Source organism: Sinocyclocheilus grahami, unplaced genomic scaffold, assembly GCF_001515645.1.
Source record: "Sinocyclocheilus grahami isolate Dianchi unplaced genomic scaffold, SAMN03320097.WGS_v1.1 scaffold2165.1, whole genome shotgun sequence".
NCBI lineage: Eukaryota > Metazoa > Chordata > Actinopteri > Cypriniformes > Cyprinidae > Sinocyclocheilus > Sinocyclocheilus grahami.
Genome location: NW_015507344.1, coordinates 61,060 through 80,334, shown reverse-complemented (window position 1 = coordinate 80,334; position 19,275 = coordinate 61,060). Strand labels below are relative to the sequence as shown.

Genomic DNA, 19,275 nt, shown 5'->3' with positions numbered 1-19,275 from the left:
GCTTTGACATGACTACTGAAACTAAGCTCTGTCTCCAGAATCACACCAAGATTCCTGACTTGATTTTTAGTTGTTAGACCCCTAGAGTCAAGGTATGCATTCACCTTGAGAACTTCATCTTTGTTTCCAAATGCAATGACTTCAGTTTTCTCCTTGTTTAACTGAAGAGAGTTCTGGCACATCCAACTGTTAATTTCATCAATGCATTTGCAGAGGGAGTCAATGGGGCTGTAGTCATTTGGAGATAAGGCTAGGATTTCTAAATATCGGCATCGGGCAGAGAAAAACCCTTATCGGTCGACCTCTATCATTGACATTTAAATTAATTTTTTTGCCACTTCTGCACTTGTTATAAATGTATTTTGAATGCAAAGGGCACTTTATTTATTTATTTTCAAAAAAATAGTGTTTATTTGTTGTGCATGTTATGTATGTTTATTAAAAACAAGTATTTTAATAACCATTTGTTCCGGTATGACCTTTGACACTGATGAAAATTCAGATTTGGACCTTTGAATGTAGACTTTGAGAACCCCTGCTTTAGCATCTTATTGTGCTTGATAGCATGTTCATATAGTCCATTGAAACGCTAGCCAAAGGATGCCAGGAAACAAATAAGAAGAATGCTGCATTAATTGCATTAATTATTTGTGACATATTAAACTGGAAATTAACATGAACATGATGACCCTATTTAAAATTAACAGGTTTATACGTTGATGTTTTGTTGAAAATAAGATAGTCCACCACTGTGGTGAATAACATTTACTTTAGTTGGGTTCTTGATGCTTTAGCTGCTTTTTTGTTTGTTTGTGTCCTTTGTTACAGTGTGTCTAGAAAACATATTATTGGTTGGGGGAAAAAGTAAAAGGTTATCTTGGTTGTTTATGGATGGTAATAGAAATGCCATAATTTTAAAGTGGCCTCATTTACAGATCTAATCACTTATCAAAAGTGTGTTGTGGTCATTTATAGATCTGAATTTCACACTACTAACCCTGAGATAAGGCTGTTGCAATAACCATAATACTGCGATACTGACAAGCAACTGCCATAACCATGATGTTCACATTTTTTATGAGGCTATGCCCTTGTTTTACACCTAATGCTTGTGTTTAACTAAACAGACAGAAATAGAGAGAGAGATCAAGTGAATGTGTGTAATTTTCAGCATTTGTTTTTTCAAATTCATAAAAAAAACATTTTGCAATCAATTGTCCTAAGATGAAAGCAATATCTTTGTCACAGTATCCTTTCAACATTGACATCAGCACTGGTCAGTGCACTGAATCAATTCCATTGATCTCTTTGAAGGGAAACATCAGCTTCAGCATGACTCAAGATGTCAGATTGATTGTCTATTGAGCCTAATCATTTTTTTATTCATGTATAAATCCGTATAAATCCGTTTTAAATGTATTATTTGACTTGCTCATAAAGACAGACCCTTGCCGCCACACCTGTGTAACTTCTCACTAACAGCAGGTCTAGAACACTGCTGATACTGGTGAAATAGCTGCACTTTTGGAAAGCCTCTTTTCCAGTCAGATTAGAGAATCAGAACTAACTAATATACATATAATAATAGCCTAAAGAGTTTATTTACAGGCCTATAGCAAAAAAAAAAAAAAGACACTCAAAATCAACTCAGGGAGATGTTTTCTTTTTCACTCCAATAGCTCTACCCTAAGAAACTACAGATAGGATATTCTGAATTTGGATTTAACTCTTGAGTAATTCAGACACAGTTATCAGGAAGCACTGTATGATTCTCAACAGGGCCGTACACAGGGGGTGGACTGGCTGCCCCACTGCCCTCATCGGCTAAGCACTGAAGACAAAACTGGCTGGCCTCCAGTTAGATAGCCTAGGTGCAACACATCTGAGCCCCACACGGGGGTTGCTGGCTGGGATTAAACAGCATGTAAAAATAACTGTACTATTTAAGAAAGAGCTCTGACCTTCTCTGATCCTCTTAATCTTCTCCAGCAGTTCAGTGACCTGAGAGTGATTCTCCATGTTCTTATTGTTGAATGAGTGAAATCTGCCACCAAACTCTTCAGTAAATGCCTGTAGATCTGGATTGCCTCTGATATAATCATCTAATGATTGTTCCTTAAGATGATCAGCGTGAGTGAACAGAATGATGGTGTGATGTACAGCATCTTCTCCAAAGTTCTCCTGAATCCATTTCTTTGTGTTTTTCTCCTCTTTTGTGAATCTCATGTCCAGTCTGATGACCAGCAGAAACACATGAGGACCAGGAGCAGACATGTGGACACACTTCTCTAATTCATCTTTCATCTTCTCTTCTGGTGCATCAATCAGTCCTGGAGTGTCGATTATTTTCATGCTTCTTCTAGCCACATGTGCCGTATGTAGTTTGCAGGTTTTAGTAGAAAAATCAGCTGAATTTCTCCTCTTAAAATTCTCTTGACCCATGATGGCATTTCCTGCAGCACTCTTTCCTGATCTAGTCCTTCCCAGAAGCACAATTCTTGGTTTCTCGGACCCTGCCATTCAGAATGTTAAAACAGAACGATTACAATCCAGAAATTAAAAATTAACTAAATCACAGCAAACAAATAGTCAAAATAGATTTAATGATGTAAATTTAAATTGAACTGAAACATGCAGTAACTAATGCAGGACTGATACAAAGATGTTTACATGGACAACAATGATTACATTTACATGGACAGCAGTAATCTTTATTTTATTTTATTTAAATTTTTTTAAATAACATACATTAAAACAATGAAAGTAAAATGCTCCTTCCTTCTACTTTTGGACATCAGTAATCTAATTATTTACCTTATTCTGAATAAGACAATATTATGATTAAGGTGTTTACATGAGCTGCTTTTAGAATATTCCTTTCATTTTCTCGTTTTAAATGTTAGAGTACATAGATGGATTAATGGCACACGTTAATACGTCACCATGCGACGCCATCCGACGTCCAACCCAGAATTTCACGTATCAACATACAGTTCATCTTCGTTATGATGCCATACACAGTTTTGGGTGTTTAATTTTTAATTTACTGAAAGCTTCAAGTGCAGTTAATTATTTGTCATGCTATACGTGCAAACAGATGACGGCGTTGTTAAAGTCATGCTCTTTTATTTGCCATCAAACGGTTGAACACTGTCGTGTGTGTGTCCTGTCACAAAATGCAGTGAAAAGTCCTACACGACGGTAATAATGTGATTGAGGTGTGTACATGTCTATACTGCACTTCAGTAATGTACTCCACATGTCTTAATTCGATTTGTGTTTACTTCGATTATGACTGTAGCTGGATTAAGGTAATCAAAAATCTCTGTTTACACGCTAGATTCTTAATCAGAGTATTGTCTTAATCGTATTAAAATCAGAGTATTGTTGTCCATGTAAATGTACTGATTATTCCAATTTTAACACGATTAAGGCAATACTCTGATTAAGAATCTAACATGTAAACAGAGATTTTTGATTACCTTCATCCAGCTACAGTCATAATCGAAGTAAACACAAATCAAATTAAGACATGTGGAGTATTCCTATTTTAGTCGCATTACTGAAGTGCAGTAAAGACATGTAAACACCTCAATCACATTATTACCGTCGTGTAGGACTTTTCACTGCATTTTGCGACAGGACACACACATGACAGTGTTCAACCGTTTGACGGCAAATAAAAGAGCATGACTTTAACAACGCCATCGTCTGTTTGCACGTATAGCATGACAAATAATTAACTGCACTTGAAATAAAATTCAACACCTCGTGGGCAGTGTGCGGACGTTTCCCGATCCCACCCCTCTCTCTCATACTTTATATAATAAATTTCTAAATAATACGATTTCAAATAAAAGTAAAAATGGCAAAAATAAATCTTTAAAAAAACTTAACACCCAAAACTGTATGGCATCACAACGAAGACGAACTATATGTTGATACATGAAATTCTGTGTTGGACGTCAGATGGCGTCGCATGGTGACGTAATGACGTGAGCCATTAATCCATCTATGTACTCTAACATGTCAAACAGGAAAATGAAAGGAATATTCTAAAAGCAGCTCATGTAAACACCTTAATCATAATATTGTCTTATTCAGAATAAGGTAAATAATTAGATTACTGATGTCCATGTAAACGTAGACAGCAACCTGGATAGATTTTATTTTTGCATTCCTGATACATCATGATGGTATTATTACATTGAACATTAATTATTATAGACACAAAAAGACAAACACACTTACAGAACTGCTTATTTCCCTGAGCTTTCTGGTACATTTCAATGGTGTAGTGCAGTAATCCATTCTTCTCGACCATTACATTAATTTTCTGCATCAGTTCAGTGACCTGAGAGTGATTCTCCATGTTCTTATTGTTGAATGAGTGAAATCTGCCACCAAACCCTTCAGTAACTACCTGTAGGTCTGGATTGCCTCTGATATAATCATCTAATGGTTTTCTCTTCAGATGATCAGCATGAGTGAACAGAATGATGGTGTGATGTACAGCATCTTCTCCAAAGTTCTTCTGAATCCATTTCACTGTGTTTTTCTCCTCATCTTTGAATCTGTTATCCAGTCTGATGACCAGCAGAAACACATGAGGACCAGGAGCAGACATGTGGACACACTTCTCTAATTCATCTGTCATCATCTTTGCTGGTGCATCAATCAGTCCTGGAGTGTCGATTATTTTCATGTTCTTTCCATCAACACAAGCTTCTTGTATTTTAGAGGTTTTAGTAAAACTCTCTCGGCCCACAATGGTTTCTGCAGCACTGGTCTTTCCTGATCCAGTTTTACCCAGCAGCACAATTCGAGGTTTTCCAGACCCTGTCAATCCAAATTTCAAATAATCAGAGTGTTTACAATGCAGGCAATAAACAAACAAACAAACCACAATAAAAAAGTACAAAATTAGCTTAATGATATGCAATATGGAATGAACCAGACAGTGACACCCACCGCTGTTTATATAATGGTGATAATATGTTTCAAAGACACACACACACACACACACACACACTTACAGAACTTTTCCCCGTTTAATCTCCACTGAGCTTCTTCGTACATCTTATTAGTGTAGTACCCTATTCCATTCTCCTTCATTTTCTCAATCTTCTCCAGCAGTTCAGTGATCTGTGAGCGGTTCTGCATGTCATTATTGTTGAATGATTGAAATCTGCCATCACACTCATTAACTAGAGCTTTGACAGCATCAGATTGTCTGATATACTCATCTAATGGTTTTCTCTTCAGATGATCAGCGTGAGTGAACAGAATGATGGTGTAACGTGCAGCTTCTTCTCCAAAGTTCTTCTGAATCCATTTCACTGTGTTTTTCTCTTCTTCTGTGAATCTCACGTCCAGTCTGATGACCAGCAGAAACACATGAGGACCAGGAAGAGACTTCTCCACACACTTCTTTATTTCATGCTCCACTTCCTGTTCAGACATTGTGGTATCAAACAGGCCTGGAGTGTCGATGACTGAGATCCTCTGGTTACCAATCAGTACTTCTCTTTTCTTACAGGTTTTAGTACATGACTCTAGTGAATCATCCACCGTAAAACACCCTCTGCCCAGTATAGTGTTTCCTGTTGAACTCTTTCCTGATCCAGTTTTACCCAGCAGAACAATCCTGATATCAGATGAATTTGATCCTTTGAACCAGATTGAAATGTCAAGGATTAAACAAAGCATTTAAACAGCAAGTAATAATAATAATAACAATAATAATAATTACATTAAAATAATTACATGATTTTTAATTGTTTAATATGCCAATTATAGGGATAGTTCACCAAAAAATGACCCCATAATTTACTCACCCTCAAGCCATCCTAGGTGTATATGCTTTCTTCTTTTAGACACAATACAATCAGAGTTATATTTTAAAAATGTCCTGGCTATTCCAACCTTTATAATGGCAGTGAATAGCTGCTGAGATACAATAGTCCAATAGAAGTCCAAATAAAGTGTGTCCATCCATCATAAAAAGTGCTCCACACGGCTCCATGGGGGGGAATAAAGGCCTTCTGAAGTGAATCGATGTGTTTGTGTATAAACATCCATATTTAAAAACTGTAATCTCTCGCTTCGTGAATCTCAATTTATCCAGAATTGTGCTGCTCTACTCCTGTGTGTTTCTTCCATGACATACAGTGATGGGCAAATGGTCATTTTGAACCCTGATACAGGGGCGTAGATATCGTTTCAGAAGTGAGGGCTACAGAAATGTCAAATATAATAATACCCTTTTTTTTCATCTAATTGACAGGTTTTATTATTATTTTTTACCCCCACCCAATCAGCAGCTTGGCCCACCCTGGCCCCACTCTACATAACAGCCAATCACAAAATTGGTGCGATATTCATTTGAGCTGCATATATTCTTCTTTTTTGTTTTCTTACTGCCCACTCCTGCAGCGTGTTCCACTCCCACCTGCACCCGCAAACATTCTAATATTGTATATAATTTTTGCACATCAGGGAGCCACTATCAATATGCACAGCATTGGAATTGCTTTTGATGAGCGCTCGCGCTGTTTACTTTCAATTGCGCGATCACGCGTACTCTGTGTAAAGGGAGCACATTTTACAATATATTTGTCAGTGAGCTCAGGATCTGTTGAGCAGCAAATCCTCCAGCATGATCTGTCAGTCATCTCTCCTTACTCTCGACCCGTGATCAGTCAAATCTCACTCCTGCAGCTCATGGTGGATGCAGGGTTGTCAAGTCTGCGTTTTTTCCCATGGAATTGAGTTACTTTTAAACTGGGTTTATTTTCCACTGTGGTTTAAAGGTTTGAAATACTGCATAAATTAAACTTCACTGAAATGCTTGTATTGAAATATTTTGCATTCTACCCATGATAAAACTATGTTGGATGTTACGTTTTGTTAAAGCCACTGGTAGGAAGCCTTTGAGCTATGTTTATAATCAATGTGCATAACAGTGACTGTAAAATATGTATTTTAGGTATGTAAATGACATTTATGAATTTTGATATTTGTGATTTGCACTACTTTGGACTCTTTTTGACTGGACCTTGGACTTGGGTGCCGCAGTGGTCAAATAATGTAATCAGTGTATGACCAAACACAGTGTAACACCGACTTCCACAGCAAGCCTAGTGTTAATGTAACTCCATCATTCTTGTTATGCATGCTTTTTTCTGTGTTGAGTGTTGTTCCTCGGAAAATTATACTTTTGTAAAACAGGCCCACCCCTCCCGCTCCATCCCCGAAATATCACTTGGCACACTCTCTATCTCAAGCCAGGCCTGCTGTCAGCCAAACTCCCAGTGAAGGGTCAGTTAGCACTGTATTATTCAGATGCTTTTTTATCATCTGGAGATGACTTGAGAAACACACATAAACCATATATTGTCACAATCGTGTGTTTACTGTCTTAAGTTTCATCAGTCAATATGTTTCTTTTTGTTCAGCTTAGCAGCAGAGGTTGCTTTGGCTACAGCAATAGCTGAATGCCTTTATTTCCTGGCATGTCATAAGTTATTCTTCTTCATCTTCTATAATAATGACTGCTTGTTAGTGCCATATCCCAGTTAGTTATTACTTTTATGAGGCCATTTTGGACTTTGGACTTGCGCAAGAGCACCCTCCAGCTTCGAGTATGAATGAAACATACAGTGCATGAGAGCGTTTAGACCTCGATCCTGACTGCATCACTGTCTTTACTGGGGTTTTTTTTTTTTTAAGGAAATATTTGCATTTATTCACATGCGATCGGATTAGCTACTCATGTGCTGGATTGTCATGAGTTGGCTAAAGCAGGATACTACATCAGAGGGGATTTAGAATTGGGTATAAGACTGCCAACTGACAGAACATAAAGCTTGGAAGAGCCAGGATGTTTTTTCTGAAAGCAGAAAGTCACATAACGTTACACCTAGAATGGCTTGAGGGCGAGTAAATCATGGGTTCATTTTCATTTTTGGGTGAACTATCCCTTTAAAATTAATGACATTTTAAAAACTTTAATAATAAATGTTAGGTTTATTAAAAAAAAAAAAAAAACCTACGTACTTATATCATTGACTTGTGTCCTTTCATGAGCCCCTGAGTTGTCATGAAGGGGAGACGGATTGTCTGAAATTATATTGTTATACAGCTGTGACAGATGAATATTATATTGAAACTTAAAAATAACCTTGAATTAAAGTTATACTGGTTCCAATTACATGACAAATCTCAAATGCTGATCACTTTCAGAAATGAAGGTCTTTAACAATCAATCCTCACACACCTGAAAGCAATAGATAGGTGCATAGGAGACAAAGACCAAAAAAAAAAAAAAGTCAAAAGAAAAATGTTGAAGATTTTGATTATACCGGTCACAGTTCAGTGGATAAACACACGAAGGAGATGCAGTTTCAATGAAAGCAGTCTTTAATAAATCCACAAGGGCAACCACAAAGCAGACAGGCCGGAATCACACATATGGACGTTGTAGACCAGACAATAAACTGAGAACTGAACACAACTGTGAAATGACTAAAGAGATCTTACCAGATGAATCACTGCCATCGTCTGAAATTAGATGTTCTATGAAGATACAAAGAGATATATTTATATTACAAATACATTTACTGATTGTATCTATATACCAGGTTAAATACCTCTGAATGTACTCACCTGTCTCGCTCATTTTAGTTTTTTTTATTTTTGTTTGGTTTTGAACACTTCTAATGAAGCTGTAAAAAAAAAAAAAGAAAGAAAGAACTAGATAAAAAACTAAATAAATAAAAGGGTAAATACATTCTTACGTTATTATTTTTAAGAATAAAAATAAATCTTGTTTTTTGAAATTGCAACCCAGGCTCACTGGCCTCTTCCTACGTTCTTTTAAAAATGTACATACAATTCACTGCAGTTTCCAGGTGAAATGAATAAATACAGAGGCAGTAAAACACCAACTTTTTTTGTTACGACATCAAAACATTTACCATTTCTTTTAAACAGCTACATTTTGATGTTTGTATTACATAATCAAAACATGAATAACAATGTTGGCACACCACAGCTCCAAAAGTAGAAAAATATTTATGTTCTCACCACAGGTGACGTTTCGAGCCTACACGCTCTTCAGCAGACAGTGAACACATACAGTACATAGTTCAGTGCTTATATACAGGTACAGTACAAACCTGAACCACATGATGAACCACATGATCCAAAAAAAAAACACAACACACACACACAGACACTCTCTCACACACACACACACACACACACACACACAAAAGGGCAATCAGGAAATCACCTCACCACAGATTGTCTGTGTAAAATGCAAGCATGTTTACAGTTTTTTACAATCATGTTTGCACTAATAACAGAACCTTCATGTAATTTTTCAAAAATCTAGACAAATAATTCACAACCGATGATCAAAATGCACATTTTTCAAAACACTTAAGACTTTTTCCAAAATACTTGGATACATTATACATGAACCAAAGATCTTTTGTTCATTGAACTAAAATAACCAGTTCAAAATGACACAACTTAACATCAAAATATTACTATTTCAAAATGCAACTCATACATTACATCTGAATTGAGTGTCTATTCATTTCATTACAATTATCTAACTATCAATTGATATAACTGCTCAAAATGCTACATAACTGTTGCATTACTCTTAAAGCATAGTTTTTATAGAAAATGATTAACAATATTATGTTTAGATTATGAAAGTGAACCAAATGTATATGTTTAGGTATGATCAGTTTCAAGATGCCTGCTGTTGGGAGAAAAAAACAAACCCCAAAAATTCTATATGATTGTTGGCAGTATTTGTTTTTCCTACAATATTTGTCTTTTTAGAGGGTGATAGAGCTGGAAGCTGATGAAAGCCATTCATATTTTTGGATGAGGCAGGCTTTACCCTGGCCATGACATGGAGGAGAGTTTGAGAGCCCAGCGGTTGAGAGGGGCCCAGAACGATGTTTGCTGGGGGCCCGACCACCCCCCACTGAATGTAATTTTGAGGAGGCTCCATAGCAAAATCAGTGCAATGGGGCCAGAATTCCTAACAACAGCACTGAGTGCAATCATGGTTTCAGGCCCATCCACAATTTATCACCTTGTATTTACCCCCGTACACCCCTTTCCTTACTGTAACCTGACTGAGGAATTGTTCTCCACATGGAGGTGCAAGTTTCACAATAGGCCCCCTCATGCCAGAAGATTTCTTTCCAAGATTTTAGCTAATGAAAACATCCATTATGATGTGCCCAAAAACCTGTGGCCAAATTCACAAGACAGGGTTGATAAAAACATAGAAGTGCAGTGAGTGACATTTTACTGTAGGCCTACTGTAGTTTTTTCTTATCTTTTTTTCTCATCTAATTTTTTTCTTATTTCAACTTTTTGGAAAAACCTGCTGTGAGTTGTTTATTTCATCAATAATTTTCCAATTTTGTTTAAATCAATCAATGGATACATAGAATTACTAAGCAAGCACAATGCAACAAACATGTGCCTCCGCGTTAACGCCGATACCATCCGTGCAAGACAATAAAGTTATCCCAAAGCTGGGCGGTCACTACCAAAGAGACATGGTAAACAGATTTGTCTTTGTGTATCTCGATGATATCCTCATCTTCTCTCCCTCCTTACAGGTACACACTCGCCACGTTTGTCAGGTGCTACAATGGCTGCTGGAAAACCAGCTTTATGTCAAGGTGGAGAAGTGTGTGTTCCACGCCAAATCCGTTTCGTTCTTGGAGCATATTATTTCAGTGGAGGGAGGCGCGGTTCTGTCCCAACGGTCCCCTAGAGATGAGAAGGTGCACCCCTGTGCCTTTTTCTCTCACAGCCTGAGCCCTGCAGAACAAAATTATAACATGGGTAACAGGGAGCTGCTGGCAGTCAGGCTGGCTCTGGGGGAATGGCACCATTGGTTGGAGGGAGCAGCGCAGCCCTTCTTGGTTTGGACGGATCATAAGAACCTGGAATATATCCATTCGGCCAAGAGGTTGAACGCTCGCCAGGTCCGCAGGGCACTCTTCTTTGGGCGATTTAACTTCTCCCTCTCGTATCGGCCGGGTTCCAAGAACACTAAGCCTGATGCCCTTTCTCGTCTGTTCAAGGGTCCTGGGAGGGATGTGGCTCCGACACCATTCTCCCCAAGGGGGTGGTAGTGGGATCCCTCTCTTGGGATGTTGAGCAGCAGGTGGGGAAGGCTGTGCGGGAGGGGGTGGCCGGAGGGTTGGTTCTCCAAAGCTGCCCATTTCATTCCATTGCCCAAACTCCCCTCCGCCAAGCAGACCGCACAGGTGGTGGGGGACCCCTTCTTCCGGATTCATGGTCTTCCTGTGGATGTGGTCTCCGACAGAGGACCACAATTTGTCTCCCGGTTTCCGTCTGCCTTGGCCTTCGTCCGTCGGTGTCGCCGCACCTGGAGGAGGGCTCATGAGGTCTTGGCCTGGGCTTCCAGACGGACTAAAGCAGCGGCTGATCGTAACAGGACTCCTGCTCCTCTGTATGTGTGTGGTCCGAAAGAATAGCTTTCCAGCAGGGACCTGCCTCTCCAGGTGCCTTCTCGTAAGCTGGCACCCAGGTTAATTGGGCCATATCGCATCACGAAGGTTCTGAGTCCAGGGGTAGTGCGGCTCAAGCTTCCTTACACGCTTGGTCGGGTTCACCCTGTCTTTCATGTGTTCAGGGTTAAGCCTGTGCTTTGTTCCCTTCTGAAACCTGTTGTTTCTTCCCCGACCCCCCGTATAGTGGGTGGCACTCCAGTGTACACTGTGAGAAAGCTCCTGGATGTTAGACGCCGTGGTCAGGGTTTCCAGTGTCTGGTGGACTGGGAGGGTTACGGTCCGGAGGAGAGGAGTTGGTGACCGGGACGGTACATTCTGGATCACACTCTGGTCGAGGACTTCCATCGGTGATGAGGTGAGCCCCTCCTGAGTGCGCCAGGTGGCATTCCTGGGGGGGGAGGGTAGGTACTGTCATGACTTCGGTCTGATCAGCAGGTTGTTGTTGTTGTTTTTGTCTTTTGTTTTGACAGTTTGCCATGTGCTCATTGTCGTCGTGGTTTCCCTCCCCATTGTTATCTTATTAACTACTTTAGCTGCCGTCACACCTGTGAATTCTTAATTCCTTAATTCTCCCTCTTTTTAAGTTCCCCTCTTGTGTGTAGTCTTGTGTCCGACCGTTCTGGTGTGAACACGCTACACTTCGTTCATGACCTACTACCAGTCTTGTTGTGTTTTGTCCTGCCATGTTTTCATAGGTTCCAAGTACAGTTTAGTGTTTTCAGTTTGTCTTCTCTTCCGCTCGCTCTCTGCCTCTCGTTTCATCAGATTTCTGTTCCTCAGTTCCTGCCCTGGGGTTACCAGAACCGCACTTTGCGGAACTCTCTGCCCTGACGTTGCGTCAGTACCGATGCTTGGACCCTGTGTGCTGTTCTCTCTCTTCTCTGACGTTGCGTCAGCATTGACACTGTGACTGTGTGTGCTGATCTCCCTACGCCTTACCCTCTCTGCCTAGTGGAGTGACTGGAGGCTAATTTGGACTGTTCCCCTCTTCCTGTCGCTAATATCTGCCCTGAATTACGGCTTCTGGTCTTCAGTCCCAGTCGAGTTTTGAGATTTAAATAAATTTGAGTTGAACCTGCAAATTGAATCTGTGTTTTCCCTGACACGTCATGTAGTATAATTTATCATTTTAAAAAGCTGTATATATATACATATTTTACTGTACAGCTACCATCACACAATAATGTAGTATACTTAAATTTTTTATTTAATATTGTTTGTAAGCAATCTTAATTATGACGACTCAAAACTCAGAAATTTCATCATAAACCAAATGTACATTGTTATATCAGAGTAATACCCATGTCATTATAGAAATTTGTGCTTTGATAAATCATATAAACAAGCACACACACACATACATAAACATTACAGGCTAAAAGAGACTTATCCCCATTTTAAAGAATATGACAGCATGTTACTAAAGTAAATCAATCATCTTAAACAACTATTCAACATTTATTTAAGCTTATTGAACTTATAAAACACATCGTAGTAACAAACATTTTACTAAAGCAAAGCAAATCATTCATCATACATTTTAATCATGTATTCAACATTTATTTATGTTTATTGAACTTATAAAACACATTTTAAACAAGCATTTTAAACGAAAATTGTAGTTTTTCACGAACTACGCATAAACGTCGTTTTCGCAAAAACACAAACATGTACAATCATGTCAAAACATCTCCAGTGCACCAGTGATTATACATAACATACTTTATAAAAAAATAAACATTTACTATAGTTTAATTTGACAATAAAAATGCTTTACATTCTGGGGCCAATGACGTTCATACCCTCGAGTAAAATGTTCACAAAATGTACATAAGTTGAAAAATTAAATCCTGCTTTGAGCTCTTCTCAATATCAGAAGTGAAATGTCAGTCTGAGGCGGTCGGGCTGACGCATGCACACGCACACGCACACACACACACACACACACACACACACACACACAAGCCTTGGTTTTTGTTTTCTGGGGAGGCTTCATAGGCGTAATGATTTTGTACTATAGAAACACCTACCATCACACAAAAATTTCTGCACATATTTATATTTTTAATTTAATATTGTTTGTAAGCAATCTAATTTTGAGGACTCGAAACTCAGAAATTTCATCATAAACAAAATTTACGTTGATATATCAGAGTAATTATACAAATTTGTGTCCTGATAAGTCATATAAATAAGCACGCACGTACATAAACAATCAGACTTTAGCCATTAATATATTTTTTAAGATACTGAAAAACACAAATGTCAAAACGTATCCAGTGATTATACATAACACACTGTATAATATAAACATTTAAGTTATAGGTCACATTAAATATAAAAAATGATACCTTACATTTTTCAGAGTGCTAAGATGTCCAAATATGAATGAGTGATTTACAAAAATACATTTAGTTTAATTTGAATCATAAACAAAATCTCACAGGTCCTCTAGGGGTATTCTCCTATATGTGAAACTGATGGACTGCTTCAGCCCCCTCACAGTGAGGGAGGAGTTCCAGAATGCATGATCGAAGTAAATGGGCTACATCTATTTCAGAGCATAACATTAATGTAAAGTTTAAATAAGCAGTATCCCTACTACATCTGATGTCCGGTGATTCTATTAGATTTATTACGCATCAAACACTTTAGATTCTTTAAAGTTTTCTTATTTTAAGCATAATTTTCAAAGTTTTAATACCATCTCACACACACACACACACACACAATGTAGCATAAAACAATACACTTAAAATATTGTTATAATGTAATTTAATTAAATTGTTAATTATTCGAACTAACAGTTGACATTCTACGTTATCCACCATCACCTTACAAACATAACATTTCAAACATGTTTTGCCTTACAATTACATATATTTATAAATTATTTCACATATTTTAAATCATTATCGCACGGGCTGTTTATGCCATGGAAAGAAATATTTATTTTATTTATCTTATTTCAAAGCATATTCCAGCTTAAAAGGCTAAATAAAAAACTGTCCATATCTTAGATTATTACTAGGGTGAGCATGTAGCTATGATCTACTTCTACACTTATATATATAACAATTCCATTATAAAACTAAAATCCACATCTGGTTCAAAAATTTAAATTGCAATATACTCCTAGCGTGCAACACATATTGCGTTCATATCTTTAAATTAGCCTTGCACTTGCAGAAGCATTGGTTCAAAAAACTAATTTATTATGAAATATCATAGGAACATTACTTTAGATCACCCACACACAAGATACCCATAGTTTCACTGTTTAGTTGTTAGTACAATCATTAAATATATTTGTTCAATACACATGATGAAGCTTTCATTATGGTTCTACACATTCATACATCATTGTAATAGACTAGAGAGAAAAGTACAGACACTGGAATCATTAAATATCTACATCAGAAAATTATCTTGTTTATTTCTAGATGCTGTACAGCTGATTGAGGAACACATTTCACAAAATGGTGCAAATATTGGTTTTATACTTTTAAAAATTAAACTACTGTGCTGTGGATACTGAGGATTTAAATTATTACAACAGAAAATTATTTTGTCTTTATTTCGAGCAGATGTGCGGCTGATCTATGAACAGGACTCCCACAATGGTGGAGTAAATGTTTTAAACTTTTAAAAATTAAACTACTGCACTGTGGAAACTGAGGATTTTAATAATTACAACAGAAATAATTTTATCTTTATTTTTTCTAGATCTGATCCAGTTAATAACTCAATAACCCAAATTTTATCGACCTAACACAAGAATGCAATAAAAGTGATGAACAGGCCGGCCTGAGTGCTTCTAACAAAAACTGGGAAAGCGATGTCCGAGCCGGTCCAAGCAGCGCTAACAATACCCAGAATTTACCACACAGCCCCTTGAGGAAAAAAGAGCTATAGCTCAGGTGATTCCGGCGCAGAGAGAAGAATTACGCAACAGTACGTTTTTATTTGTAATATTTTTATAGCGTTGGGACCACTTGCATTGCTAGGCCGTTTGGTTCATATATTTTCAAATTGGTTATAATAAAGTTAATAATACGCTTTAAATAATTTTTCAATTTCACTATTGATATGATTTACATAATCTAATTAGATAACCTTTTTATTTAGGACATATGCTTTAGCTGGTAAAGCTACTTTGTCGACATCCTGTGGCTCATTCTTGCTATTGCAATTTTTGTTCTGATTTATCTAGCAATAATCTCATTAGCTAATTTCCCCTTTATTATTTTCTAGATACCAATATCGTTTTGTTGATTTACTAATTATTATTTAATATTAATGTGGCTTTAAAGTCTTGACAATGTTTAACCTCTGTTTATTCTACACAGATTGATTATCAGAGCCTGACAGAACCGTCATTGATACCGATCCTGACATAATTCAAGGTATGCTTTTCATATTTATTTTTAGAGTATAATTTTTCATACTTTTATTATTTAACAAAGAAAATATTTAAAGCAGTAATAGATAATATTACATTCAAACAGTTATTTAAAAAAAATGAATAGCTTTATGTCACGATACTTTGTCGACATCTTGTGGCTCATTCTTGCTCTTGCTAATACTACATTCAAACAGTTATTTAAAAAAAAACAAAAAAATGAATAGATAATATTATATTCAAACAGTTATTTAAAAATTAATAGATTTATGTCACGATTTTCATATACTAATTATTTAAATTATTATTATCCTTTTTAGACAGATCGCCCCGCATTGCGGACAGTGCTGCTAACTGGACCAATACACAAATAAATGACTGGGAAAGAGCCAGTTGGCAGAGTGATAATTCATCGCAGAGGGGTTGGCAAACACCATCCGCTGGTGACGATGCATCTGAGGAGGAAACTGAATCGCAGCCGGAGCAGAACAATGCTGTAGATGAAAGAATTGTCTCTTTGCGCCACGAGTTGGTTGATAGGCAGGATTCTTTATTCAACTAACTGCTTAACAGGCAGACGGATTTCTTTACCGACTTTAATAACCACATGGACGCCAGGTTTCATGAACTTTGAGGTCATTTACATCAAGCAATAGAGATTCGTCTGAGCGACTTGCAAACACAAATGACTGAAAATTTCACATCAGTTCACGAAGCTTTACAAACACAACTGAGAGAGTGAACACTGATTGTTAATCTGCTGTGTGCAATTAATGGTTGTCTACAACATCGATAGATAATGCTTTTATAACCAATATAATTTTTTGGTATGATGACATTCGAATGATATATATCTTTGATTGTATCCAAATACTTTGTAACTTCTGTATTTGCATGTGTTTGTATCCGAATACTTTTTAATCATCATCTATATCTGGAATCCGAATACTTTTACAGCATTGTGAATACTTCTGTTGCCATTGTTTTGTATTAGGCAGCCATCTTGTTTGTAGTCTTTTTTTTGTATGCATCCATTTTGATTTGTAGTCTTGCTGTATGAAGCGGACATTTTGTATTAGGCAGCCATCTTGTTTGTAGACTTTTTGTATCCATCCATTTTGATTTGTAGTCTTGTTCTATGAGGCGACCATTTTGGGTTCTATTTCACCATAGGGTCACTATCTTTTTTTTTTTATATACAATGGATGTCAGGGATGTTCATAGTCGTCATTCAGAACAGTCTCTCTCCGACCTGTTACAGAACGCTATCGAAATGTGCACGGATACATCCCATAACTTGTGCGACATATTACAACGATTGATAGATCAGTATCCAAATTTTACAGAAATGCCATTTAAAAATGATCATGCCCAAAATGTTCATGATTTGCAACAATTAGAAACGGAAATAAAACAAAGTCTAAACATTGATTTGTGCATTCTGTTGCAGACCGTAATAAGCCAAAACGTCACACAGAACGGAGGTACGTCCAACAACACTATGCGTTCGTCAGTTTCCCCTACAGGTAATGTCGGCGAGGATTTTTCTGGTAATAACGACTATGAGCGGCCGACGACCCTTCTGACGCAGCACTCCCGTCAACTAGCTCTACGGGTAATAACCATGATACTCGTCCTTCAGGCATGACAGAACCAAGTCGTGTGAACATTGACTTGGTGATACGACACGGCGGGATCGTAAACGGATATCATGTAACACCTAGGCCCTGATTTAACAGTGTGGAATTGCGAAGGACTATGAATATGCGTGAAATAAGGTCTACGGATTTATCATCATATCACATATTATTACACGAGAAAATTGAGGAGATAGCATCGTTTGTTAGAACTATCGGCGGGGACTCTAGTGTGATTAATTTAACAATGAATAGTGAAAGCTTGAAATCCCCCGTTAACGCCGTTTTAACACCTGGTAATAATTACGATGTTAATCTTTTTACCGAGCAAATTGAAAAAAATGTACAGGGTGACGATCAGTTATTGTCCGACGACACAGTCAAGATCGAAGTCGACTTGGCCATGAACAGACATGGAGGGGGGCGGAGGCGTAAACTCACAGATTTGCCATTAGATCAGGTGATTAAAAGAAAAAAGATGAGTTTATTTTGTCCTGTGAATAGGGGTAATAAATGGTGCCTTTCAATCTACATCGCACGTTTCCTCGAACCGCAATTACCCGAGAGCGAATTAGAAAGTCAGGCGACAGTTATTCACAACAACGCAGGATTTTCGATCCAAGACAAGATCGGTCTTCATGATATTGCGAAGTCTGAAAATCTGCTAGACATCAAAATCGTAATTTTTTACAGGATGAGTGCAGGAGCGTTAGAAACGTTAAAAAATAATGTAGAAATTCATCCTAAAACCATGTTTCTTTATTTACACAATGAGGATTACTACATGATTCTGAATCTGACGGCTTTCATAGGTACTGACTATGTGTGTCAATTCTGTTATAAAGGATACTCAAAAATTCAAGATCACCATTGCAAACACGTCTGTAACGTTTGTTTCGACCGAGATTGCTACAAATACCCTAAAAGAATCGTTCACTGTCCCGATTGTTTACGCTTTTGTAATTCGAAGCACTGCTACGACATGCACAAGAAGACTCCGCACGACCGAGGGCTAGACACCTTGCTAATTTCGTTTGCGCTATCACTTTTGACGGCGAATGATTTGTGGCAGAAGGTACCAACTGCGTGGAACAGTTGATTAACCGGTTCAGACAACCCCGATACAAAGGCTACTGTTTCATAGCCCATTACGCTTCCAGATTCGACTCTTTTCTAATTCTCGAGTATTTTTGCAAAGCGGGGCTTACTCTCGACATCATCATGCAAGGATGTAAATTAATCATTTACGACGAAGCTTTTGCTCAGCGATACATAGACAGTTGTAGTTTCATCCCGATGGCTCTGTCTAAGATGCCCGCTGCTCTAAACCTAATAACGACGGAAAAAGGCTACTTCCCTCATCATTTCATTAGGCGGGAAAATGATAACTATGTGGGGCCCTACCCCGACAAAAAGTTTTACGGGTATGAAAACATGTCAGATAAAGACCAGGCAAAGTTTGACAAGTGGTATATCACAGCCTCGGGTAAATTATTTCGCTTCAGGGAGGAGTTGTACGCGTACGGCGTGAAGGACGTTGTCTTATTACGTGAAGCATGCATGAAATACCGAGAAGCGTTCATAGACTGTACCGAACTCGATCCGTTCAACTTTACCACTCTCGTGAGCTGTTGTATGGGGGTCTTCAAAACACATT

At 37.8% G+C, this 19,275-nt stretch overlaps 1 protein-coding gene across 1 annotated transcript in view; it reads right to left on the bottom strand.

Moving 5' to 3' along the window:
* Positions 1 to 8,680, bottom strand: part of LOC107574266 (GTPase IMAP family member 8-like) — a gene marked incomplete at its 3' end in the record, with an annotated part of 12,108 nt that extends 3,428 nt beyond the window's left edge. The window contains exons 1-6 of the mRNA XM_016260717.1: positions 8,668 to 8,680; positions 8,542 to 8,577; positions 8,059 to 8,121; positions 5,037 to 5,669; positions 4,252 to 4,839; positions 1,962 to 2,513 (exon numbers count right to left, since the gene is read on the bottom strand). Of these exons, the coding sequence (XP_016116203.1) occupies positions 1,962 to 2,513; positions 4,252 to 4,839; positions 5,037 to 5,669; positions 8,059 to 8,121; positions 8,542 to 8,577; positions 8,668 to 8,680 (1,885 nt within the window). The remainder of the gene's footprint in view (positions 1 to 1,961; positions 2,514 to 4,251; positions 4,840 to 5,036; positions 5,670 to 8,058; positions 8,122 to 8,541; positions 8,578 to 8,667) is intronic.
* Between the last annotated feature and the right edge of the window lie 10,595 nt (positions 8,681 to 19,275).